Here is a 25636-nt window from a genome sequence, read left to right on the forward strand (position 1 = left end):
CTTTAACTCTTTGCTCTCCAGGCCTGCAGCATAGCTGTCATCTGGGGCTTCCTTTCACTGCTGTCCTGGGATTCCTTTCACCTCTGTCTTCTGTTGGAGTCCCTAGTTCCTGGAATCATGCCTTTCTTTTTCTTGGGTAATTTTTTTTTTTTTTTTTTTTTTTTTGAGACAGAGTTTCGTTCTTGTTGCCCAGGCTGGAGTCCAGCTGTGTGATCTTGGCTCACTGCAACCTCCACCTCCCAGGTTCAAGCGATTCTCCTGCCTCAGCCTCCCCAGTAGCTGGGATTACAGGCATGTGCCACCATGCCCGGTTAATTTTGTATTTTTATTAGAGATGGGATTTCTCCATGTTGGTCAGGCTGGTCTGGAGCCTCAGGTGATCCACCCACCTCAGCCTCCCAAAGTGTTGGGATTACAGGCGTGAGCCACCATGCCCAGCTTTCTTGGGTAATTCTTTTTGATGGAAAACAAATCCTCCAATAGCTTTCTTAGAAAGTGTTTATGGAAGGTTAACTTTTTGAGGCTGTTCAAATCTGAAAATGTCTTTATTGAGTCCCCTGCTTGAGTGTTAGTTTAGTTGGGTGTAGAATTCTAAGTTGGAAATGATTTTTTTCCTCTGGATTTTTAAGGCATTGCTCCATTGTCTTCTGGCTTCTAGTTAAGAAGTCTAAAACCTTTTGATTCCTGATTTTTGTATGTTTGTTTTCCTGTTTGTATTTTCACTTTTATTTGTTTTTGTAGAGATGAGATCTTGCTTTGTTGCCTAGGCTGGTCTCCAACTCCTGGGCTCAAGAGATCCTCCCGCCTCAGCCTCCCAAAGTGCTAGAATTATAGGCATGAGCCACCACACCTAGGCTGTTTTCCTCTTTCTAAAAACTGTGAACATCATTTCTTTATCCACAGAGATATAAAAGTTTACGATAACATGCCTTGATGTGGGTCTTGTTTTATATTTTTGATAGAGACTTTGTAGGCCTTTTCAGTTCAGAAACCCACGTTCTCCATCCTTCCATTCTGGGAAATTTCTTTTTATTATATTTTCCATTAATTTACTTACCTCTATTTTCTCTGTTCTACTGTCTGGAACTCCTGTTAATTAGATGCCAGACCACCTGAACTGGTCCTCTAATTTCATTATATTTTCTCTATATTTTTAATCTCATCTCTCTCTCTCTATTTTTGTCTCTCTCTCTCTCTCTCTGGTGTACTTTATAGATTTCCTCAACTTTATCTTTTGGCTCTTCTATTGCAACATTTTAATTTCCGCCATTTTATTTTTAATTTTCAAGACCTCTTTCCTATGCTCTGGATATCCTCTTTTATAGCACTCTATTCTTTCATAGGTGCAATATTTTCTTATAGCTAGCTGAGCATGTTCATTTTAATTATGATAGAGGCTTTTTTCCTTCTTTTTTTAGGTTTTCCTTGCTCTAGGCATGGTTCCTATTTCCTCTGTGTTCCTGTTGTCTATTTGTTTATTTCAGTGTTTCTCTTTCATGTGAGGGCCTATTTCAAATATCTGGTGATCTTTGGCCATCTGTTCCTGTTTTACAGTGAGCCCCAGAAAAGCTCATTGGACACCTGGGGGTGGAGGGAGATGTCAGGCGTGTTGACTGATGGGACCCTCAGCTATCAATATCTTTAGGTCATTTCTCTTGAGCTCCTCAGTGTCCCTAGAAAGGAACCCTCCAACCTCCTGCCACAGGGAGTTCAGTCCGGCAGTCAGCCTTTAGGAGCACAGCAGGGAAGAGAGCAGCAGGAGAGTTCCACCTCCACCTTCGTCTGTGCCTGTGTCCCTTGTCCACAGCCTGTGACACCAACCTCTCTGAAAGACTTGGACAATTCACCTGGCTGCTATTCAAGGTGGGGGCAGAGATTGGGGGTCTAATTCCTTATTTTATAAACTTTCAAACAGTCCTGTTTTGATTATACCTGCACCTTCACCTTCAGAGAGTCCCAGTGTCTCCGATTCCTGAGCTTTTTGAGGTTACAAAGGACTTCATCATCCAGCATTGTGATACTCCCTTTGCAGGCACTTAACATTGCTCAGGAAGCAGAAACCAAAGCAGTTATCGCTCCTCCACCTGCTTTTCCATCTTCCAGTGTGTGACATCCTTTGTCTCCTATTCCTCTTTTCCTTGTGGGTTTTTTTTTTTTTTTTTTTTTTTTGAGACGGAATCTTGCTCTGTCACCCAGGCTGGAGTGCAGTGGCGCAATCTCGGCTCACTGCAAGCTCCGCCTCCCGGGTTCACGCCATTCTCCTGCCTCAGCCTCTCCGAGTAGCCGGGACTACAGGCGTCCGCCACCTCGCCCGGCTAATTTTTTGTATTTTTAGTAGAGATGGGGTTTCACCGTGGTCTCGATCTCCTGACCTCGTGATCCACCCGCCTCGGCCTCCCAAAGTGCTGGGATTACAAGCGTGAGCCACCACGCCTGGATCCTTGTGGGTTTATACCTATACCCCTTTGACTCTCATGTCAGCTGGGTTTGAGAAAGCAGCTGAGCAAAGTGCACGTCTCCATACCAGCATGTTTACTCAGCCTCCTTCCTTGCGTCTCCTCAGTGCTTCACTGTGTGCCCATGTGAGAGTACTTAGTGCCTTGTACTTGGCGGTTTTTTTGGCTCTCTCTGCGGTAGACTAGGAGGACAGGAATCAAGTCAAATCACCCCTAGTGTCTAACACAGCACCTCGTATGCAATAGGCAGTTCCTAAATTGTGTTTAATAATTTGATGAGCAAGTTGGCCTCAGTCTCCCATCTCCCATCTCTAAGAGGAGGGCTTTGGAGCCCTGGTGTCCAGCTGTCTGAACTTCTTCTGGGAAGTTGGGTGGTCCCTGGAGCCACAGCAGCTGCACCATTCCCAGGAAAGTTTCGCATTTCTGGAGCACCACCATGCATGTCTTCCCACCTTTCTTTCAGGGAGTAGTGTGTGCCCAGCCCTGCCCACCAGGGACATTTGGCCAGAACTGCAGCCAGGATTGTCCTTGCCACCATGGAGGGCAGTGTGACCACGTGACTGGACAGTGCCACTGTACAGCTGGATACATGGGGGACAGGTAAGGATAGTGTTAACTGTTATCTTTGCTGTCCATTTTACTCATATTATTCACAGGAGCCTTGCAGAGAACAGCTCATAGCCCAGCCCTCTCTCTGCCAGCCTTCCAGTTCCTTCCTCAGAAAGCACTCTGAGCTCTCCTGCCAGGGAGAGTTGGCACCTGTTCCCTCCTCACCCTCGGCCTGCAGAGACACCCTCTTCTCTAGCCTAGTGGCCCAAGCCCTGAATTTGCATGGGCTAACCTGAGGGAAGGAGGTGAGCACCTGCCCCTACTCTCTACTCTGTACTCGTAGAGGGAGGCAATGGCACAGATAATCCAAGGAAGCTGAGAGTGCAAAATCACTTCATACATTTTGCACGATTTCTTCTGGAAGGGGATTTTTAGTCCTAATTTGGGTTCCACCAAAAGGATACTGGCATCAGTTGGCATCCTCTGAAGGCCTGTGGCTTAAGAGCAGACTGAAGGAGGCTGCCAATGTCCTGGAATGAAACCAGACTTGCAGAGTGGATAATCAAAAAAACACAGAACTGGGGAATTGCCATATGTGCACACGTGCCACAGCTGGAAGAAGGAGGCCATGATGACAGGGCAGGTGCAGAGGAAAAGGGAGAAACGGCAACCGGCGTGTGTGATGGTGAGGAGATTGGGAGCTGGAAAAAGATATTTGAAACCCACAGAACCCGGGCCACGTCTCCTCCCTCTCACTCTTGACCACATGGGTCTCTTCAGGCAGAGAAGGGCTGTACAGAGGCAGCCCCCACACCCCATGCCTGGTTCTGTGGGGATCCATGTTTCATTTCTGGCTCCTGGATTTTATACTCTTCTCAGACAAAATGAGGAAACATTTTTCATTATTCCCTGCCTGGGTGACATCAGGAAGCCCGGATGGAGGCTGAGTTAACAAATGAATCCCTCCATTTCTGATAGACATAATCGGGGCTCCTCCAGCTCTCACTAGAATCAGCCCCAAATCCTTAGTGATGTCCAGAAAAAGAGATTGTCCATTAACCTTGGGCGTATTTGCCTCCGGCTGGAAGTCTTTTAAGCCAGATCTGATCTCTTTGTGAGCCAGTGTTCATCAACGTGAGTTTCCCCAGCATAGAACGTGGGGTGTGGCATCTGGGGATCCATCCCTCCCTGACCCATGGGAGGGAGGGCTGAAACATTGAGTGCATGTTCCCATCCTCACCATCTCCCCAAATAAGGAAATGCTCAGGATGAGCCAGTATGGACTGGAATCAGGAAGACCCTCAAGCCAGCACAGGACTCCTTTGTCAGTCCACTTTCTCATGAGAGTGCAAACCGCCCGCTTGTTGTTGGAAATGAGCAGGCCCAGGGTTCTAGCCGGCTGGACTCCACACCAGTAGACCCTAGTTCATTGGTGCTCTCAATTTTCCCTGTCAACATGTGCCAAACGGAGAAATAATCCAAAATCTCTCTGCTTGTTGGAGCCTGGTCCGTGATCCTGGGCAGAGAGGAACCCCTAAAGCCAAGGGGCCCTCCAGCAAGCTTTGCCAATCAACCACAGGAGAGTTCAATAGGAGGCCAGGCAGCGTTTGGGCTTCTCACCTAAACTGGCTGCCTGGTGTTTAATATTTTGTAAAATTGCCTCCATTAATTTCGTAGGCGACAGCTGCATTAACCCACCCCAAATCATCACGAGCATATTAAAGTTGAGTGGATGTAATAATGCAGGCCTCCCCGGATAGGCAGAAACCAGTGCAAATTAAACACGAAATGTAACGAGGGCTTTGCAGCTCATTTTGTAATTTAATTGAGCAATGTATCTGGTTGTTAATGGCAATATCGGACACATTAGATTGATATGGTGCAAAGGAAGGATGTTTAAGTAGAAAACTAATTCCTGCTGTGATTACCCTTCTGTTCCGCAGGCCCCGTTATTAGCATGCTTTGTGTAAAATTCATTAGCCGTCATTGCTTGATCTCTAAATAAATAAGTTGTTTAAATTGTGAGTAGGGAAAAAAAAGAGGCTGATTATGTAAATGAATTAGGTTGTCAATATTTCATTTCCAGATTGTTTTTCTGGGGCTGTAGATCCAGGCACCCCAAAAATATAGTGGGCTAGGGAATTGCCCTTCAGAGGAGCTTAGGGTTCAGGGTCTGTCCAGTCCTGCTCAGCAGGAGGGAGCAGGAATGTTTGAAAAGGAACAGGTATCAGGAGGTATCTGGTTTGAGCTTTTTCACCTGACATTTGCGACATTCGAGGCCAGCAAAGCACAGTGACTTCTGGAGAAATCCATTTGCAGGCTGAACAGGGGCTGGCAATTCAGATAGTGATTATTCAGGTCTTCACCTGCTCTTTTTCCTCCCCTTCTGCCTCAGTTTTCCTCCTTCCTTTCCCCTCCTTCTGTCTTCTACTTTCCATTCCTTCTCCAGACATCACCTTCTTTCTTGCTTCTTCTTCCCTCTCTTTTCTGCTCTCTTTCCCTTCATGAGGCCTCAGATTGGCTGACATATGACAAGATTTGCAGAAAGACAATCTGGGGTCATCTTAGCCACATGCAGGCTGCGTGAGCTTGGAGCAGTTGCCTCACTTGTCTCATGGCAGCCTCCTTAACTCCAAAGTGCGGGTGATGAGAATATCTGCTGCTCCAGGGGCTGGGGACAGGCTCTGGGGCCTGAGCAGCTGGAAGCCCCTCAGTATACGGTGCCCAGGGGTGTTGTCATCATGACCCCTCCTGCCCCACTATTCTGCCAGATCACTCCTTTGCCACAGTGGCTCTGAGAGGGGAGAGCTGGTGGCATCTTCTTGGGAAGGAAGCCAGACCCCAGTCACTGTCCTCTTCTTGTCTTTGTGGGCGCAGAGCAACAAGGGCACAGAAGACAGACAAGGACACCCCAGTCTCAAGTTGCCAAGGCTGGTGCCCCACACACCGGCTGCTGTCATCCCCCGCACACTTGCTAGCTGGCCCTGCCACATCCACGAGTGTCTGGCCACTCACCCTCACCATAGACAACTGAGTCACCCAGACACAGAATCTCCCTGCCCTGTCTGTAGAAGAATACTTCCACCCCCACGATCCGCCAAAATACATAATAAAGAAGTTAGAGCTGTATTTTTTTTAAATTGCTTTTCCCCTCTGGTTACTGTAGAAGATATACAGAAAACCTGGAAAATGGAAACATATGATAATTAAAACACTAACTCCTCAAATCCACTCTACTATTAACATTTTAGAATTTTTCCCTTTGGGCTTTTTCATGCCTGAATTTAAGGCCAGAAGGTCAGATGGGCTCTGTTATAAGGTAACATGAGTACTAATGAAAATAACAAACTTTTCTAATTGAGCCCCAATTATGGTCTGGGCGCCTTTCTAAAATGTTTACACACATTATCTCATTTAATTCTTACAGAACCCGATGAGGTTTAGTGAGTATCGTCCCATTTTATGAAAAAGAAGAGGATGTCAGAGCTTTAGGTTAGTTCTCCATTATCCGCACTGTTGAATCAGTGCTGGAACAAAGATATCCCAGAACCCCAGAGGCCATTTCCATTTGTCTTTGGGATGCCAGAAGTCGTCCCCCTCTTTTACCCCTTATTCCCCAGGTTTAACCCTTGACTTATCTGGATCTAGTTGCTGTGACAATAAGTTTGCATCCCCTGGGAACGAGCCCAGGGGTGGGTAAGGGGTGTTGAGGCACATTCAGGAAATCAGGTGGTCAGCAGTGGGGTCACACTCGCCCACAGAGGAGCCACACCCATGGCTGTGAGTTAAATGAAGTTGAATAATTATCCTTATGTTGGGAGCTCCAAGTACTAGCCCAGACACACACAGGACACAAAGGGGGTCCCAGGCTTCCTCCTTAGGGGCTCACAGGCTGATGGGAGAGACTCAGCCCCTACCCTGAGGGGACCTTCTTCCAAGGAAGGGAAAATAGCGCTTGTCACAGGGCATTCTATAGTCCGATGCAGGAAGACGCTTCCTCTACTCGAGGGAAAATCCGCAGTCAGGGAGGAGATATGTCTCCCAGTAGGACAAGAGAGACTGTACACCTTGCCCAAAGGCTCAAAAACCAGAGATACTGTATAGAAACAAAATCACCCCATTTCATCAAATCTAAGGTGCCACTGATTGTAAGATGCATCATTGTTTCATATGCTGCAAAGAATGAAAAACACTGGCAATTAAACTATCACGTCACCAATTACAAGACTTACCTAATTTCAGAGATATAAAAATATATTTTAAAAACAAGGTGGCTCACGCCTGTAATCCCAGCACTTTGGGAGGCCGAGGCAGGCGGATCATGAGGTCAAGAGACTGAGACCATCCTGGCCAACATGGTGAAACCCTGTCTCTAGTAAAAATACAAAAATTACCTGGGCGTGGCAGTGCACGCCTGTAGTCCCAGCTACGCGGGAGGCTGAGGCAGGAGAATGGCTTGAACCTGGGAGGCGGAGGTTGCAGCAAGATCGTGCCATTCCAGCCTGGGCGACAGAGTGAGACTCCATCTCAAACAAACAAACAAAAAAAGCAAGGTGTTTTTAAACCTACCTAAACGGTTTCTTGTTTAATGGGTGCGGAGTTTCAGTTTGGGAAGATGGAAACGTTCTGGAGATGGGTGGTGGTGATGTGGCATAACAGTGCGAATGTGCTTAATGCCACTAAACTGTATGTGGTTAAAATAATCAATTCTATGGGGTGTACTGTCTTAGTCTGCTCATGCTGCTATAACAAAATACCCAAGACTGAGTAATTTATAAATAACAGACATTGATTCTCACAGTTCTGGAGGCTGAGAAGTTCAAGATCAAGGGGCCAGCAGGTTTGGTGTCTGATGAGGGCCCCGATCTCTGCTTCCAAAATGGTGCCTTGAAGGCTGTATCCTCAGAGGGCGAAAAGGAATAGAAGAGCCAAAAGAAAAGAAAACAAAAAAAGGAACCTCACTGGCTCCCTCCAGCCCCTTTTATGAGAGCACTAATCCATTCATACCCTAATCACTCCCAAAGGCGACACCTCCTAATACCATTGCATTGGGTGTTAAGTTTCAATGATAATTTTGAGAGAAACATTTAAACCGTAACCTGTATATTTCACCACAACTTTAATTTTTAAAAATTATTAGGCTTGGAATCAATAAAATATGGTAGTACAAACTCATTGCTGGGGGTACTGAGGAGACCTGGCGTGAAAGGCAGAAATGACTGGGGCGAACTAAACCGTGGACTACTTCCTGGAGGAGAAGAGAGAAAAGGGGAGGAGGCTGTGAGCAGGGTGGAGCACACCAGGCCTGGGCCAGATGGCCAGGAGGACCATGTCCTGTAGGATCTTGAAGCATAGGTGAGGGATCATGGCCCACAGCCTCAGCCCCACTCTGCTCTCCCACAGGTGCCAAGAGGAGTGCCCCTTTGGGACCTTCGGCTTCCAGTGCTCGCAGCGCTGTGACTGCCACAATGGGGGGCAGTGTTCACCCACCACGGGTGCCTGCGAGTGTCAGCCTGGCTACAAAGGCCCACGCTGCCAGGAGCGACTGTGCCCGGAGGGCCTGCATGGCCCAGGCTGCACCCTGCCCTGCCCCTGTGACGCTGACAACACCATCAGGTAAGAGCTGGGAATGGGCGAGCCCGGGACAAGGGCGGGGGGTGCTCAGGTAGAGAGGAGGCTTGCTAGGATGCGGCCTCCCACCTCTAGCACGGACATCCAGACAGGGTAGGGAAAGGGCTAGGACCTCAGCACTGAGCCCTGAGAATCACTTTGATGAAAAGAAGGGGAAGCCAAGGCCACATAGCCACAGTCAGGACTAGAGCCAGATCACTCACCTCTGTCCACCACACCTGGCTACCTGCATTTCCAAACATGCCTGTCTGAGACTCCACACATGGGAGCAAGGAGACAGCAAGGAGGTGGGGTGGAGCACAGCTGCGTGACCCTGGAGGCTAGGATGGCAGGGCTCGGGTGCCACAAGCTCTGAGCACATTGTCCTGGAGAATATTTCCCCTCCACTTGCGTGGCATCCAACCAGAGACAGGGCCACTAGGCAGAAGTAGAGGCTTGAGCTGCAGAAGGTCAGGACTAGAAGGGACCTTAAAAATCACTAGGGCTATCCAGGGCCTAAGAAGGGTTATCCCAACAGGCCCTGGAAAGGGTAGAGGAGCGGGAACAACAGGGGCAGCCCTTTATCAGGGCCTGAACTTGGGGCCAGCCCCTTCCCCAGCACCCTGTGTCCTTTGTGGCTTGGGGACATCTGGGCAGAAGTTGTCCCTCTACCCCCCACTTCCAAAGGAGTCTGAACCTGTGAAGCCAGAGCTGTTCTGGGCTACTACTCCCAGCTCCCTTCCCTGCCCGCTTCACGCACCAGCTGGCACTGCCCCAGGTAACAATTGAGACTGTCAGCCCTGGATAAATGCCCCCACAGCCCTTTATTGTGGTTGCCTCTTATCTGGGTGACAAAGGTCGGGGAGCATCCCTTCTCCCTCAGGCCTACAGACAACCCAGGGAAGACCGGCCACCCTGGGCATGGGTGCTGCTGCTGTTTGCAGGGCAGACCGAGAATCCCTCTGCTTTGCAGCCCTGTCACTGGGACAGCCAGGATTTAGCCCTGGCCCCTCTGTTTCCAGGCTTTGATCTTTCACAAATCACTCTGGAGCCTCGTTCACTGTAAGCAGAGGCATCTCAGCAAGTGTTATGAGTTAAACTAAAAGGTCCTCCCTCCCTGGAGTGGAGCAGCTGGGGTGGTGTGAGGCAGAGGTGGAAGGCCCGGGAAGGAGACTGTCCAGAGTGGGTGCTAGAGCCAGTGGAGCTAGCCTGTCCATGACCTGAGCATTCATTCACTTGGTCATTCATTCAACAAACACTGAGCGCCTGCAGGGCTGGGCTATGAGGAGGAAACACTGAGCACCTTCTACCATATTTCTTCAAATACAAGACAATACTAGTAGTGAGGCATAGCTTTATTTGGGTTACTACTAGGAAAATTCTATCAGCTGAACCATGACATAACATTGATTGTATAGCATACCCAATATCAGAGATGTGAAAATGTAGAGGAGAAGTACATCTTAGAATTGATGAAATACATGTGGCTGGCCCTGCTGGGTTCCAACATGTGCCCAAGTAACAGTGACCCAGGACTATGTGATGCTGGTCAGGGAAGGCTTCCTAGAAGAGGTGGCATCTGGGCTGGGTTTGGAGAGTAGAGTGGGAGCCCCAAGGCACTAACTACAGAAGTCGCATATGGCTGGTCAGGGGACTGGGCAGTGGCTCAGACTATTCCATGTGTCTAAATATTAATATTCCAGGATCTGTTGCTCCTGCTGGGAAGCTGAGGGAGGACCCTCTCCAAACAGGAAGCAAGGCTGATGCCGGGGTCCAATGCAGGGAGCTCCTGCCACAGAAATCTAACCAAGCCCCAAATTAAAGGGCTATTGTTTTCCTCCTGTGCCTGGGCAACCATGCCCTGTATAATTCATCCTTCCTCTGAAGGAGTCCTCGATGCATTATTAATCTGAAAGAACTCCCTCTTCTCTCCCGCTAATCTCAGCCCATCCAATATTGATGATTATTTGCTTTACTGTCTTTAAAACATATCATGTTTCAGGGACTGGGAGAGAGTAGCAGTTCTTCAGAGTGGGGGCTCTGAGTGTGCCCACCAGTCTACTCCCCAGCCTGGTCTCCTCTGAGTCTGCATCACCACCTCCTTGAGGGCACCAGCAGCCTGGCTTGTCCATGCCTGTGGCCTCTAGCCTCAGCATTGCACGGTGCCTGCACAGAGTAGGCCTTCAGTAAGAGGAGTCCCTGAACTCATCTTAAACAGCCCATCCCTCTAGGAGGTTCTACCCATTAGCTGAAGTCAACCCTATTTTAAAAAAAAAAACATATTTCTCCCTTTCCCTTGGTACACTGGCCCAGTGACTGAGCCCCTGGCACAAAGTTTTTGTTCAGTTAAGGTTAGGGTTTCTCAACCTTGCCACCATGAACATTTTGGGCTGGGTAATTCTTTGTTGTGGAGGGCTGTCCTGTGCTTTGTAGAATGTTGAGCAGCATCCCTGGCCTCTACCCACTAGATGCCAGTAGCACCCTTCTTCCACTGCCCAAGTTCTGACAATCAGAAATGTTTCCAGACATTGCCGGATGTCCCAGGGTGGGGTAGGGCAGGAAAAAATCCCAGAGGTTGAGAGCCTCTGGGCTAAATGAACTCTCTCATGCTGCACTTCATTGCTCTTATGGACACCAGAAAACAGCTCTCTTCCCCTATGTGGATGGAGGGCAGCCCCTCTCTTCCCATGAGCCTTTTTTAGCCCATTATAGAGTCTTCTCTTGAGATTCAAGAAAAGCAAAGGAATGACTCTGTGACTTCTGATCTTAAGACAGTTAAAGTTCAGGTACTGAGTGGGGATTGGGACTTCTGAGTCCTGCCCTCAAACCTATCTCTGTCTAAGCAAGTGTCCGTAATAAGGGCACTTGATATATGCACATAAGATATACGTCCTTCTCCTCTCTATGCATAAGTTTCCCAATCTGTCCATCAGCTTTCATCAACCCAGTGGGGGAAATGTTTTCCTGTGGTCTTTGAAAGTGAAGCTTCCACCCAACTCCCTGAGAGAAGGAACGTGGGATCCCTAGAAGCCTAGCCTCAAAGCTCCCTGCCTTCTGCAGAACTTACAACAAAGCCCCAACCACAACAGTGTGCAAGGTCTTGAGCATCTTTCCCAGGAAGACAAAGTAATCCCAGCCCCCAGCCAAAGAAAGCCCTAGCCACCCAGCTCCAGCCTCTGTCTGCTCTGTGCCCTTCTGGCAAGGCTGCTGCACAGAGATTGAATCCATGCCCTGGCAAGGAAGAAGTGGCTGGTGAGATTCTCCAACTCTTCATTCCCTTTATCAATTCTTTGTAGCACACACAAAGAAACCATCCTCCTTTATACAGGAATAACCTTGAGAAAGAAAGCACCTGTGTGTCAGGGCTCTTAAACGTCCCCTCCACAATTGGGTTGTCATAGACTAATTCCAGCAGCCATGATCGTGTATTACCTTTGAAAGATTTGATTTAGCCAACAGATGCAGCATTGATAGAAATCTCATAGCAGCTGAAAGAAAGGCAGAAAAATCCACTCTGGAAGGATTCCTATATTGTTCAGCTTTTGGTTCCTATTAACTTGTGATTAATCTATGTCTGGGGGAAATGGGAGAAAAGAAAAAACCAGAGAGAACGGAACCAGGCTAAACACCAGTGACTGTAACTTCTGCCTGAGCCAAAAAACAGCAGTCCCTGGCCTGCCATGTGACTCAAGAGAATGGGGACCACCGCCAGGAAGAAGGGATGCCTGGGAGAGGGGCTGTGCAAGTCACTCTGCTGAGGGACAAAGTTTCCAAGCATGGAGATCACAGCTCTCCGTCATGATCAGTCAGCTGTCACTCTCCATCCTCTTTTCAAAGGGACTTTTGGAGTTTCTATAAGACGAGTAATCAAATTGAGAAAGTAGATATCCCATTTCTAGAAATAGAATTGTAGGGATATGAAAAAAAAGGAATGATTTTAGATTTGGTTTTGAGCCTTCTGGTTCTCAGATTAAAGAGTAAAATTAGTGCCTAACATATCCCTCAGCAGCCAAAGTGATGGCAGCAGAGATCAAAAGCAGGAAATGCAGACAGTACTTAGGTCAGCATTTGCTAGCTCGTTGTGTGTGGAGTGTGCTTTTCACAGGGTGGTACCCTCACCAAAGAGCGAGCGTGTAATGGGTGAACTCCAGCATGACCATTTGCTAGGCAGAGACAGCAGAAGGATCTATTGATGGAAGAGGCAGAAAGGTGCCTGAGACCTTTTAGAATCTCCAATGCTCAGCAGAGCTGATGGCTGCAGCCAAGACCTGCCAGGTCATTCCTAGGTTCAAGCATGTCAGTCTCCACAACCATGACTGAGCCAGTCTCTCTATGCTAACCCTAAACCTCAAAGGAAGCTCTTGGAAAGATCCAACCTAAAGAGAAGAGTGCTCCAAAACCATCTGGCAGAGCATCAGGGCCACCAAGGGGCACGCCTTCCCCACGATACCCATGCAGGTCGCTGTCTCCCCTTCCAGTGCCTTGGGGCTCAGAGAGGAATTTTTCTCAAACTGTAAAGGTTAGAAAGTCTTCGAACACTCATCCTTTACACCCATTCTTCTTTGTTTGTTAGATATTTACAATTTTTATTGCTTTACATCTGTTTATAAATAAAATAGATGCTCAGTTTTGGTACGTTAGGGAATACATAGACATTTAAAGAAAAAACTTAGCATCACTCAGTTTCTCAATCCAGAGATAGCTCAAAAGCCATTTTGGGGTAAATCTGTCAGTGTCTATATTGTTTTCATATTTTAGATTTGATATATTTTCATATTTGAAATATTTGATTTAGCCAACAGATGCAGCATTGATAGAAATGGCTTTGTATACAGAGTGCTTATTTCACTTAACCTTATATCGTTAAACATTTTGAGAAACAATTGAATACATCTCTTAGCATTCCTTCATATGGATGTCATAATTCATTTAACCAATACCCTGTGGTGAGAGGTGGCATGAGGCAGTGGACAAAATGTGGCCAGACAGACCTGGGTTTGAATCCCAGCTTTGCCACTCACTGTCTTAGCTATGTGACCTTGGGCAAGTCACATAACCTCTAAATGCCATCTGTGAAATACAGGCTCAAATACCTAATTCACAGGCTTACTTGACAATCAGAAATACATATATAACGTGCCTGGTGCCTCAATAGCCTGGTCACATATTATTTATTATTATTTAAATTGCTTCCATTTTCCACTGTTATAAATAATGCTTCAGGGAACATCTCTGTGCATAAATCTTTCTCCACAACTATGATTATTTCCTTAGGATAGAGTCTTAGAAATGGAATTACAAGACCAAAGTCTGAATACTTTTAAGTCTCCTGATATGTAACCTCAGATTGTTTTGAAATCTTTACCAGCATTTTAAAGCAACTTCACTGTTTTGATGGAGGAAAAGTGGTGTCCAATTGTTGTTTAGACTTGATGATTAATGAGACTAAACACTTCTCTGAAATGATTACTAGCTACTTGCACTTATTATTCAGGAATTGCCTGTTCCTGTCCACCCCCTCATTTTCTGTGAGAAAACCAGGGTCCCTAGAAGAGAAACAGCTTGGCTAGGCTTCACACAATTAGTTTGCTCATTAATTAATTTTCTAAATATATATTAAGCACCTCCAGTGTGCCAGGGACTCCGTTGGGCCCTGAGAAGGGAACAAGACAAACGGCTCTCCCCCATGGAGCTGCAACCTAGTGGAGAAGACAGATGATAAATCAGCAGAAAAGAATAAAGAATCAATGGAAGATAATTATATTTAGAGGAAGCTGTATTCATTTCCAAATATTCACCAGGGCAGTGAATATGAGCCAGGTGTTGGGGATCCATCAATGGTCCAACGGGGCAAGGCGCCAAGGCCCCATGGAAGTTAGCAGAACCAAGACTTCCCCCTGCCAGCCCAGGGCATGCTTCTCTTTACCTTATCTCCGGAGCTGGGCTCCAGAACAGGGAGGCCAACGCCACAAGGAATCTAAAAGGCTTGTCTCTACCACCCAGCACTTCTTTGGTGTGTTAGTCTGAGCCCCTCCAGAAGCAGATACCAAGAGCAAGAGGTTTACTAGGGGAAGCATCTGTGAGGGAAAGTGGGGAGGAAGCTGAGGAGGCTGGGAGAGCTGACAGATCACATGTGAGGAAGAAAGGAAGGAAGGAAGGAAAGTTGGGAGAAAGAGTCTTAACCCACAGCACGGTTCTAAAAATGTTTGTCAGGATGGGGTATCTTAAAGCCAAGGTAATCATCAGAGGAGTCCCAGATCTCCCAAGAGTGTGCCCACCTTAATATCCCTGCTGTGCTCCAGCTGGGAGTAGCCCAGGGGAAATGTGGCCTCTGGATTTCAGACTCAGCACTGGGGCCATAGGTCAATTATGCTCCCGCAGGAGTTCTAAACAGCACATGGTTACAACTGGCATCCCGCTGACCATGAACAGACATTGGCTATTGGATCAGATGGCTGCCAGCTAGAGGTTGCCCTAATCTCTGGAGGTCATGCCAGGGATCCCCTGCCTCTAGCCAAATGGTCCTTTCTCTAGCCTAAACAGGGGATGGAGAAGAGCTTGCTCACTGTTAAAGAGCCTGGCAAAGCATAGGTTGGGGTTGCTCTCTCCAGGGCAGACATTGCCAGAGAGATGAGGCCACATCTGGCCCAAAGTCTTGTTTTCACTCAGCACAACATTCATTGAACACCTACAATATGGAGAGCCACTGGGTATCATTGCCACCTTCTCATCCTGTTCCCACACTAGGCATTCACGTTAGGTGAGTCACGGATGGATGAAGCCTTGGACCGCATAGTCTATAAGCCAAGGGACTAAAAGGCCACTCTCTGTTTTGGTTTCCATGTGTCTGAATTATAAAGAAGACTAGCGTGGGAGTCAGAAGACCTGTGTTCTAATCCTGCTCTTGTCTTCTCCTTGCTGTTGACTTCAGGGTAGTTATATAATCACCCTGAGCCTCAGCTTCTGGGTGCTAATGAGACCATGTGGCCTTGGCATCTTCTGATAAACAGAAAAGGCATTGAGCAATTTAATCCCAGAGGTGCTTTGATCCCGCTACCCTAGGCAAGCCAGGCGTGGGGTAGGCAGAGGGCGGGGACATGGCTGCTTCCCAGAACGAGCTGTCTTCTCACCCTTCTCTCATCTGTGCAGCTGCCACCCAGTAACTGGAGCTTGTACCTGCCAGCCAGGCTGGTCTGGTCACCACTGCAATGAATCCTGCCCTGTTGGCTACTATGGCGATGGCTGCCAGCTGCCTTGCACCTGTCAGAATGGCGCCGACTGCCACAGCATCACTGGGGGCTGCACTTGTGCTCCGGGCTTCATGGTAAGATGGGAGGGGCCTCCCGTGGCCTTCCTGACCCCCACCGGGCCAGTTCCCCTCACCTCCTGGTGCAATCAGGAATGTGGCCCTGCACCCAGCTGCCTCCTTGTGTCCACCTCAGAGATAGACTTCATGAGGGGAGAGCCCCTGAAGCTGTTCTCAAAGGGCCAGGGTTTGTAATACTAAAAATAATAGGAGAAGGGGGTCTTTCCATCACCCCCAACTCTGAAGGTTGCCTTCCTTTGTGCCCAGCTCCTCCCTGTCCATATCCTTATGCACGCAATATTTTTACATCAGAAAAACCACAATGTACAGAGACAGTTTTGCATTCTGCTTTCTTTCACCCACATTGCTATGTTGCTGCTTGGGCTGCTTAATTATCATTTTAAATGGCTGCATAACACTGCAGGAGCAGATGTACCCCCAGTTTACTCAGCCATTCTCTTACTGCTGAATATTAAGTTGTTTCCAGTGTTAACAGCGAATGTTGCAGTGAGCGTCTTCATACAAATAGCATTCCCTGCCCCGCCCTCTTGAATTATTTCCTTAGGTTGAATTCCCAGGGTCAGTGGGCATAATATATTTATGGCTCTTGATGGATGTTGCCATATTACTTTCCTCAAGGGTTCTATAAATCTACACCACCAATTGTGTATGAATGTACCTATTTCAGAATAACTTTGCTAACATTTTGTTAATTTTTGCTAATTATATAGGTAGAAAATGGTTCCTCAATGTTGTTCTAATTTGCATTTCTCTGATTACGAGGGAGAGTGAACATCTTCCCTATGTTTGTTTACAATTTGTATTTTCTCATGAATTATGCTGGTCTTTATGAGGTTTGTTTCTGGGGAACTTCACATTGGAAGTGGAATCCTGTTCAAAGGCAGGGCATTCCCAGCAGGCTCAAGGAGCCAAACACTCAGGGGTTCTCTATGGCCATGTTTAATTGTGCTGTAGGAAGTGGTACAATTGTGCAGTTGAAAGAGTGTGGCCTTTGGAACCAGACCTGGGTTGCACCCTGGCTATCCTACTCACCAATTGTGTGACCTTGGACCAGTGATTCAACCTCTCTTCGGTTCTGTTTCCTCACCTGTGAAATATAACACCTGCCTGGCAAGGTTGCTATCAGGTGTCAAGATGGGATATATAGAGTGCATTCTAGCAGGCTTCTCAGGCAGTAGTAAATTTTCTAAGCACCTGTGGTCCTTGTTCACTTGCAGGTTCTGATTCAGTAGGTCTGGGATGGGGCCTCAGGTTCTGCATTTCTAACAAGCTCCCAAGTGATACCAATAATGCTGGTCAGTGGTCCTCACTTTGAGTAGGATGCTGATATGTAGCCATGGGTCTCAACTTGGGCTGCACACTGAAATCACTAGGAAAGCTTTATAAACATCAGTGCCCGGGCCCCACTCCCAGAGATTGTGATGTATTTGGTCTAGGCATGGTCTGGCTGAGGCCAACGTGCTGCTAAGATGGAGGCCCACTGATCCGCAAGGAATTCTTGTAGATCAAGTGAGGGTTTGCTTGGTGACAACGTCTTTTAAAGCCAGGTTGCCCCTGGTCTGCAGAGCAAGGTCCAGAATAAAACACTGTTCAAACTGAAATGTGGCTAGTTCTGAATTGAGATATGAAGTGGAAAATACACATTGGATTTCCAAGACTTAGTATGAAAAGGTGAATATAAAATATCTCAATAATTTTGTTATATTGATTACATGTTATATATATACATTCTTATTTATATATATTTAAAGTATATATATATTTAAAATATATTTAAAGTATAAAATATATATATATATATATATTTTTTTTTTTTTTTTTTTTTTTAAAGAAAGAGTCTCGCTTTGTCGCCCAAACTGGAGTGCAGTGGCACAATCTCAGCTCACTGCAACCTCTGCCTCCTGGGTTCAAGCAATTCTCATGCCTCAGCCTCCTGAGTAGCTAGGATTACAGGGATGTGCCACCACGCCTAGCTAATTTTTGTATTTTTAGTAGAGACAGAGTTTTGCCATGTTGGCCACGCTGATCTTGAACTCCTGGCCTCAAGTGATCCGCCTACCTTGGCCTCCCAAAGTGCTGAGATTACAGGCATGAGCCACCACTTCTGGCCTAAATATATTTGTTTAAGTAAAAACACATAACTAAGATTAAAAAAAAAAAAAAAAAAAAAAAACAGTTACGATCCCCCTTCTTCCTCCCCAATGCAGATAAAACTGGGTGTAAATGAACTCTTCGGCATTTTTGAAAGAGAAGGAAGTCTGGTTTTCTCTTTAATTTACCTTTGTTAGTGTAAATTTTTTGCTGTAATTTCCACAGTAAAATGGAGATGCCCTGGGTTTTGAATTTGGGTAGGAGAGAATAATTGTTTGGGATTAAAAAATCGCACCTAGCCAAGTGGTCAGGTGACTGAAGGTGAGTGCACCAGACTGCTCATGGATGACCCCTGTCCCAGCTTGGCTTCTAGCATAGCTCCAGGACTTTGGGCATCTGTGGATGGGGCGTATACAGGGAGAGAGAAGAACCTATTAACTTCTAAGATGGTCCACTGTATGGACTCCATGGATCAAGTCGGGAAACACTGTTCTGGGGGAAAGGGGGAAAAGTAGGAGCAAGAAGGTATGCACATACATAGGAGTGGGAAGCTCATTGAGTGTTGTACGGTCTGGTCATATACACTGTCTATGTGTCTGCTGGGGGTCTTGCCTCCCTGTTCCCCCTTCTTTATCCCCAGTTGCCTGCCTACTCACTACTCCTCAGAACAAGGGAAAATTGGGGCCCCAGAAAGGCCTGGGAGACAAGCATCTGTTTGCTCACTGTCCCCAGTGCTCCAACAGTCTGGAGGCCAGGCCACTGCCTCTCTTCCTTGCACCTGAGATGCAAATGACTTCCTGTCCTTGAACTTTGGGGCACAGGTGCATGCTAGAGTCATCTCACTGTGGAGTGCCCCCTGCCTGGGGCTCAGGGCTAAGACAGATTGTGAGTCAAGCTGCCCTGGCGAGACCCAGCAAATTCCCATCCATCTCCTCCCACCCAGCCTCATTATTCCTGGAAAGGCTCTTCTGGGGCTCTGTTGGATGTTGGGCAGGGGCTGCAGGAGGTGATTACAGAACAGTTCATTGTTCTCAACCAGCATGACTCACTCCTGTATGCATCAAGCCCTGAGGGGGAAGCCATTACTCTTGTCCTCACTCCAGCTTCTGACTGAATGCAACTTCCCACAATTAGCCAGTTCTGGTCAAAGTGGGGGCAATCAGCAGAGCAGACTCAGCAGAGACTCTGCCTCAAGATGTCCCGCAGTCAGTAATAATTAGCAATGCCTTTGTTGGTTGCTTGGTTTGTGAATGTATGTACACTGCCTTTAGCCTTGAATGATTTTAGGATGGGTAGTCAGTTAAGGACTAATTAAAGGAGCCCTTTTCTGGGTGTTTGGAGACCTTCATTCTAGGCTCAGTAATCTTGGACATGTCACTTTACCTTGCTGGGCCTCCATTTCCCTATCTGAACGATGGGAGGAGTAAATCAGTTTTGCCTGCTATTGGATGTGAGTATCCCCCACGACAGTGGATGTGAAACTGCATCCTCAGCTGTCCCCTCCCACCCCAGCTCTCCCTGCCCAGGGTCTTTAGGGAGGATACTGGGACAGCTTTATGAAAGTAGACTCTAGGGGCTGAGAATGGTCTCAGGCTCAACATAAACGTGAGGAGTGCTGATGAAGTAGTGCAGAACCACACCTGTGAGCTCAGTGGCATGCCTGCCCCAGTCACGTGGTCTCCACCCCCGAGAGCACAGGGACACGAGGCAGAAGCAGGCCCTGCTTGGGGCTCTGGACTGGCCTTCACACACTTCCACTTCCTTCCCAGGACATTGGAAGTGGAATCCTGTTCACTGAAATGTGAAACACTGGATGTTTCCTCTGCTAGGACATAGGGGGCAGGTGGGGATGTGGAAAGACTAATCAGACCCCCATCCAGGAACCTGTGTTCTAGTAATAATCACATTCACACTAGCAGTGAACACTCACTGAATCCTGGCTGCATGCTTCATCTGACTTATGCCTCACAAGGGCCCACGGAGATGCACTTTCACTTTCCTCAATTTGCAGATGAGGAGCTGGAGTTCAAACAGGATTAGCGACTTGCCTGGGATCACAAAGCCAGTGGTGGTGGGAGACACTGAACTCTCATATTGGTTGATGAGCTTTGATTGAAGGGTGACCATGGAACCAGACAAATCTAAGTTCAAATCCTAGCTCTCTAGTCCCCACACTGACTACTAATAAGCCACTTATCCTCCCTGACATGGAACTTCCTCATCTGTTAAAACAAGACTTTGCTTGTGAGAATTAGGAACATTATATGAAAAGTTCAAAGCCAGTGCCCGAAATACAACAGACACTTGGTGAAATGGCAGCAATTACTGGTAAGCTATGAGAGTAGTGGGGGAACGTTGCTTCCCCCATGCCCATGATACCAGTTGGAGGGTGTTGGGATGAGCTGTACCCAGGGATACCTGATGGATCAGAGCCATGAACGTGCACAACTGCTGTTCTAGGCAGGTCCACCCAAGCACCTGTGGGTCACCCTGAATGGTCAGTCTCAGGAGGCACTGTAGGAGTGGACAAGCCTCTCAACATTTGGGGAAATGGAGATAGAGATGGGGGTGGGAAGAGAGCCTGGGCATTTTACATGTTCGCTTGGCAGCAGTGATAGAATCACCTGGGGTACGCATTGGGAAATTGCACTATGGCTGCCCAGTGGGGGCAAAGAGCCCTGGACCAGAAAACAAGAAATGAGTTTGTAGCTTTAGCTCTAACTTTCTGGGTTTCTATTTCTCATCTATAAAATGGGAATGAAATTCCCTGCCCATTGGAAACAGTGGTGTGGGAGCTAGTCATTCCAGTGGGAGTGCTTACAAGTGGAAACGGCATCGTTTCAGCACCTTGGACAGCCTCGTGAGCTACGGTTTCAAGGCTACTCTGTGCCTTCTCAGAATCCAGGGTCCTCGCCAAGACAACACCAGGATGAACAGGGATGGGAGAAGGCAGAGTGAGGGGTCACATGACACAGTGGTCAGACCAGCAGAGTCCTGGAATACCTGTCTCTGTGAGGATGATCCTATCCAGGGAGTCCTGGAATACCTGTCTCTGTGAGGATGATCCTATCCAGGAGGTGAGGACCTTTCTTCTCACCCTGCTGAGCTAGGGAATTAGCTGAATTGTGGATAAGCGGACTAAGTGGAGCTGTCCATCCACTTGCAGGTTGGCATCACATCACCCCTCTCTGTGGCTCCCCACTGCCCACCAAATAAACCTCAAATCCCAGGCCTTTGTAACATGCCCTCGAAACTAGTCTACCCTAATCTCATCTCCCACTAAGTCCTGCCACAATCTGCAGCACACAAAACTCATTTTCCCCCCACACACAGTACAGTAGTCCCCGTTATCCATAAGGGATACATTATAAGACCTCCAGTCCCTGAAACTGTGGGCAGTACTGAATTCTGTATATACTGCACAGTAACAGATTAACAGTAATAACTAATAATATGCTGTAAAAGTTATGTGAATGTGGCCTCTCTCTCTCTCAAAATATCTTTAAAAAAATTTCTTTTAGAGATAGGGCCTCGTTCTATTGCCCAGGCTGTAGTGTAGTGGCACAATCATAGCTCACTGTAACCTCAAACTCCTGGGCTCAAGTGATCCTCCTGCATCAGACCCCTGAGCAGCTGAGAATACAGGTATGTACCACCATGCCCAGCTATTTTTAAAAAAAAATTGTAGAAATGGAGTCTCACTATGTTGCCCAGGCTGGTCTGGAACTCCTGGCCTCAAGCAATCCTCTCATCTCAGGCTTAAAATTTCTTATCGTATTGCACAAACCTACTTTTTTTTTTTTTTTTTTTTTTGAGACGGACTCTTGCTCTGTCGCCCAGGCTGGAATGCAGTGGCGTGATCTCAGCTTACTGCAACCTCCACCTCCCGGGTTCAAGCAATTCTCTTGCCTCAGCCTCCCGAGTAGCTGGGATTACAGGCATGTGCCAACACATCCAGCTAATTTTTTTATTTTTAGTAGAGACAGGGTTTCACCATGTTGGCCAGGCTGGTCTCGAACTCCTGACCTCATGTAATCTGCCCGCCTCAGCCTCACAAAGTGCTGGGATTACAGGCGTGAGCCACCGCGCCCAGCCACAAACTACTTGAAAACCACAGTTGACCTCAGGTAACTGACACTATGGAAAGTGAAACCAAGGATAAGGGGGCACTACTATATGTTCTTTGGGGCCTCTGTGCTTTTTCTCAAACCTCTCCTTCTTCCTAGAATGCCCTTCCCATAGTCACTATCACATCTATGAAAATCCTTCTTAGCCTTTCAGGAAATCAAAGGCTGCCTCTTCCATGAAGCCTTCCCTGAATACTCCTCTCTTTGGAATTAACCATTCCATCCCTTTGTTTCCACTGTGTATGGCTCATACTCAGGTTCTATCTCCCTAAGGACAACAACATGTTTCCCTCTAACCCTGGACCTCCTAACAAGCCTACAATGCCTACCACACAAATATCTTGCTCAGCAAACTCCCTGAAATGAATGAAATCCCTAGTAGACCCAATGCCCTTAAAGTAGAAGTTTCTGGAACATTCCTGAGCTTTACAGTAAGGAAATTCATGGCATTTCCCAAGAGGCCTTGCCAGTAGGGCGGGACTTGACTCTACCTGTTGGCTTCTCTGAAATTTATGTAAACAGGCAGATACAGCGGGACTGGAGCAGCTGACCCCTGACACCATCTCCAGATTCTTTGAGCAGTGGCATGAGCTTCTGCCTTATGAAATTTTGTGTAGTGGTTTGCAGACTGGTGCCAAATTCTCTGCCTTCAAACACCAGCTTTGCTGCATATTAGCTGTGTGATGTTGGGCAAGATACTGTACCTCTCTGTGCCCCTAGTTTCTTTTATTTCCTTTGTGTGTGTGTGTGTGTGTGTGTGTGTCTAAGCCTCACTCTATTGTCCAGGCTGGAATGCAGTGGTGTGATCTTGGCTCACTGTGCAGCTTGACCTCTCTGGGCTCAGGCGATCCTCCCACCTCAACCCCCCCAAGTAGCTGGGTCTACAGGTGCACACCATCATGCCCAGCTGATTTTTTTTTGTATTTTTTTGTAGAGATGGGGTTTTGCCATGTTGCCCAGGCTGGTCTCGAATTCCTGGCCTCTCAAGATCTGCCCATCTTGGCTTCCCAAAGTGTTGGGTTTCCAGGCGTGAGCCACTAAGCCCAGCCTGCCTCTAGTTTCTTATATGTAAAAAGGAATAATAACATAGCCTTGTAGGATTATTGGGCTGACTAAATTAATTAGCAAATATAAAGTGCTTAGAATGTCTAGCATATTAGTAATCTTTCAACAAGCATTAGCTATTATCGCTGTTGATGATGATGATGATGCCACTACTGCTGCTGCTGTTGTTATTTACACCAAGGGGTCTCTCACTTGAAGAGGCTGACTGGTCCTGGCCTGAATGCCCTGTTTGGGGGTAGAGATGCAAATGGGGGTGACAGGAAGGAAGCAGTTAGTTGAATCTTTCCCTTGGCTGGGAACGGCAGGGTTGCCAAGGGCTCCTAGGTTCCCAAGAGCAGCCACAGAACCGAGAACAGACTTCCTCCTCACATGGGGGAAGAAGGCTGATTTCTTGGCCCCACCATGCTCCTCTGCTGACTAGCCTGCCTTTCCTTAATTAAGGCCTCACCTAGGTGGCCAGACTGATGGAGCCTCCTCCACTGCTGTAGGACTAATTACTGCCACCTTGGTGCCTACAGTGAACCGTCTGTGAGGTCACTGCCAGGGCTGCAAAGACTTGATTTCTCAGACCCCCTTCCGGCTGCTTCCTCCCGCATGGATCCCGTGTGGCTGGGAGATAAGGGGCCCTCTGGCCATTCCTCAGCCCAGATGCTCCCTTTCAGCTCCACTGTGATGGGGACAGGAATGCGGGAAGCAGAGGAGAGAGTGTCCCCTCCCATAAGATTCAGGGCCCATATTTCTCCCCAGGATGACAGCATTTATATTACCTTAAAGGGCTCATCTATTTATGCTGCAATTTTTTGAAGCCCTGTCTGCCATTATTGAACCCTGCATGCTGGCGAGGGGAGCGGGCACTCCATCACCCAAATGAACAAATTTGTTTCCGCATTTTTCTCCCCTTTCTCTGTGCCACTGGTAGGTCATACAGAAACCTCAGCTGTTCTGACCAGGGAAGGTGGGAGCGGGGAGCAAGAGTTATGAAAATTCAGATCGGTGGAGCAGTGATTGAATTTCCCTCCAAGGTTTCCAATGTCCTTTAAAGACGTTACACTCCCCTGGCCTCCCCCAGCTGGGCAGAGTGCGTGTCTGCCTCTTGGGTAGCTCTAAGCTGGAACTAGGGAATGAGAGAAGTGTGACCAGTAGAGAATGCAGACTGAAGATGACAGCCAGGTGACATGGATATCATGTGTGTGCATTTTCTTTTCTAATTGTTTCATTCTTCATCAAGCTGAGATCTACAGGCTGTTAGCCCTAAGAACAGAAAACCAGCTTCTCATCCCCTCACCTCCCACTATTGACTCATTTCCCAATTACTGTAGTAAAAGATTTTCCTGAATGCAGCACCGGGAATGAGGAATTCACCCTCTAGCTGCCATGCCTGTGCGAACAGAGGAGTACAAATACTGCAAAATAGCAGAAATGGTCATCCAAAAATAAAACACACACACACACACTCCAGTACCCAAATCCCAGCTCTGTTATCACCTCCTGTGTGGTCTTGTTGGAGTTACTTAAGCTTCTCAAGCCTCATTTTTTCATCAATAAAACAGGATAATTAATGGCACTATGCTGTAGTGTTATTCTGAGGATTGAATTAGATAAAATATGTAGAACAAAGCCCAGCACGTAGTGAATGTTCAGTAAACGTTTGTCAAGGTTTATTATGTGGTTGTGGAGACAAGACACACTGCAAGCAAAAGGACATGGACTTTGGAATCACACAGTCCCGGGTTGGAATCCCACATCTGTCACTCAGTAGCTGTGTGACCTTAGGAAACACAGCCTCTTAGAGCCCGTTTCTCATTGGTGAGATGGATTAATAATGCCAGCCCTTCGGGGTCGGTAGGCCCATTGAGCGAGATGCAGGGGGTAATGCTGTAAAACAGGAACTGGTCTTCATAATGGTGGAGCTGGAAGAATGCTCAGGGCTTCCACAGTGCACAGCAAAAAAAAAGCAAGGCCAGAAAGGGAAAGTGAACTTCCCTCAGGTCACACAGCGTATTGTAACAGAGCTGGGATGGAATACAGGCGACATGACTCCCAGCCTACTGTTCTTTCCACTTTTACCTCCATCTCATGAGCTTGCTGTACCCAGAGCAGACACTTACTGATGTTTCCCTGGGCACGGAGGGATGGTGGGGGTGGCAGGTCGGTGGGGGCATAAGGGGAGTCACCAGGAGGTTAAGTCATGTTGTCAATTAATTTGCAGAGCAAAGTAGGAAAAATTGGTTTTATGTCACTAAGATGAGTCCAGCCTTCCCCCTCTGGGACCCCACCGTACAGCTTATTAGGGAAAACTGCTGACTCTTCTCTTCTAAAAAATAAACATTTGCCATCTCAGACCACCCTCTTGCTGTCATGTTCCTGATGTCCTTATTATCAGTGCCCTCATTACTGGGATCCAGGCTGGG

General features: G+C 47.4%; 1 protein-coding gene across 10 annotated transcripts in view; it reads left to right on the forward strand.

Moving 5' to 3' along the window:
• The window catches only part of MEGF11 (multiple EGF like domains 11), a 373960-nt gene that overhangs the window by 296803 nt on the left and 51521 nt on the right, over positions 1 to 25636 (forward strand). For all 10 annotated transcript variants that reach the window (XR_009209605.1, XR_009209606.1, XM_032175096.2 and 7 more), the window contains 3 exons: positions 2920 to 3056; positions 8409 to 8621; positions 15765 to 15939. Coding sequence is in view for 8 of the 10 variants with exons in the window: in XM_032175096.2 (XP_032030987.1) it covers positions 2920 to 3056; positions 8409 to 8621; positions 15765 to 15939 (525 nt within the window). In the remaining 2 variants the exon portion in view is untranslated. The remainder of the gene's footprint in view (positions 1 to 2919; positions 3057 to 8408; positions 8622 to 15764; positions 15940 to 25636) is intronic.

This window comes from Hylobates moloch, unplaced genomic scaffold (genome assembly GCF_009828535.3).
Source record: "Hylobates moloch isolate HMO894 unplaced genomic scaffold, HMol_V3 SCAFFOLD_14, whole genome shotgun sequence".
Taxonomy (NCBI): Eukaryota; Metazoa; Chordata; class Mammalia; order Primates; family Hylobatidae; genus Hylobates; species Hylobates moloch.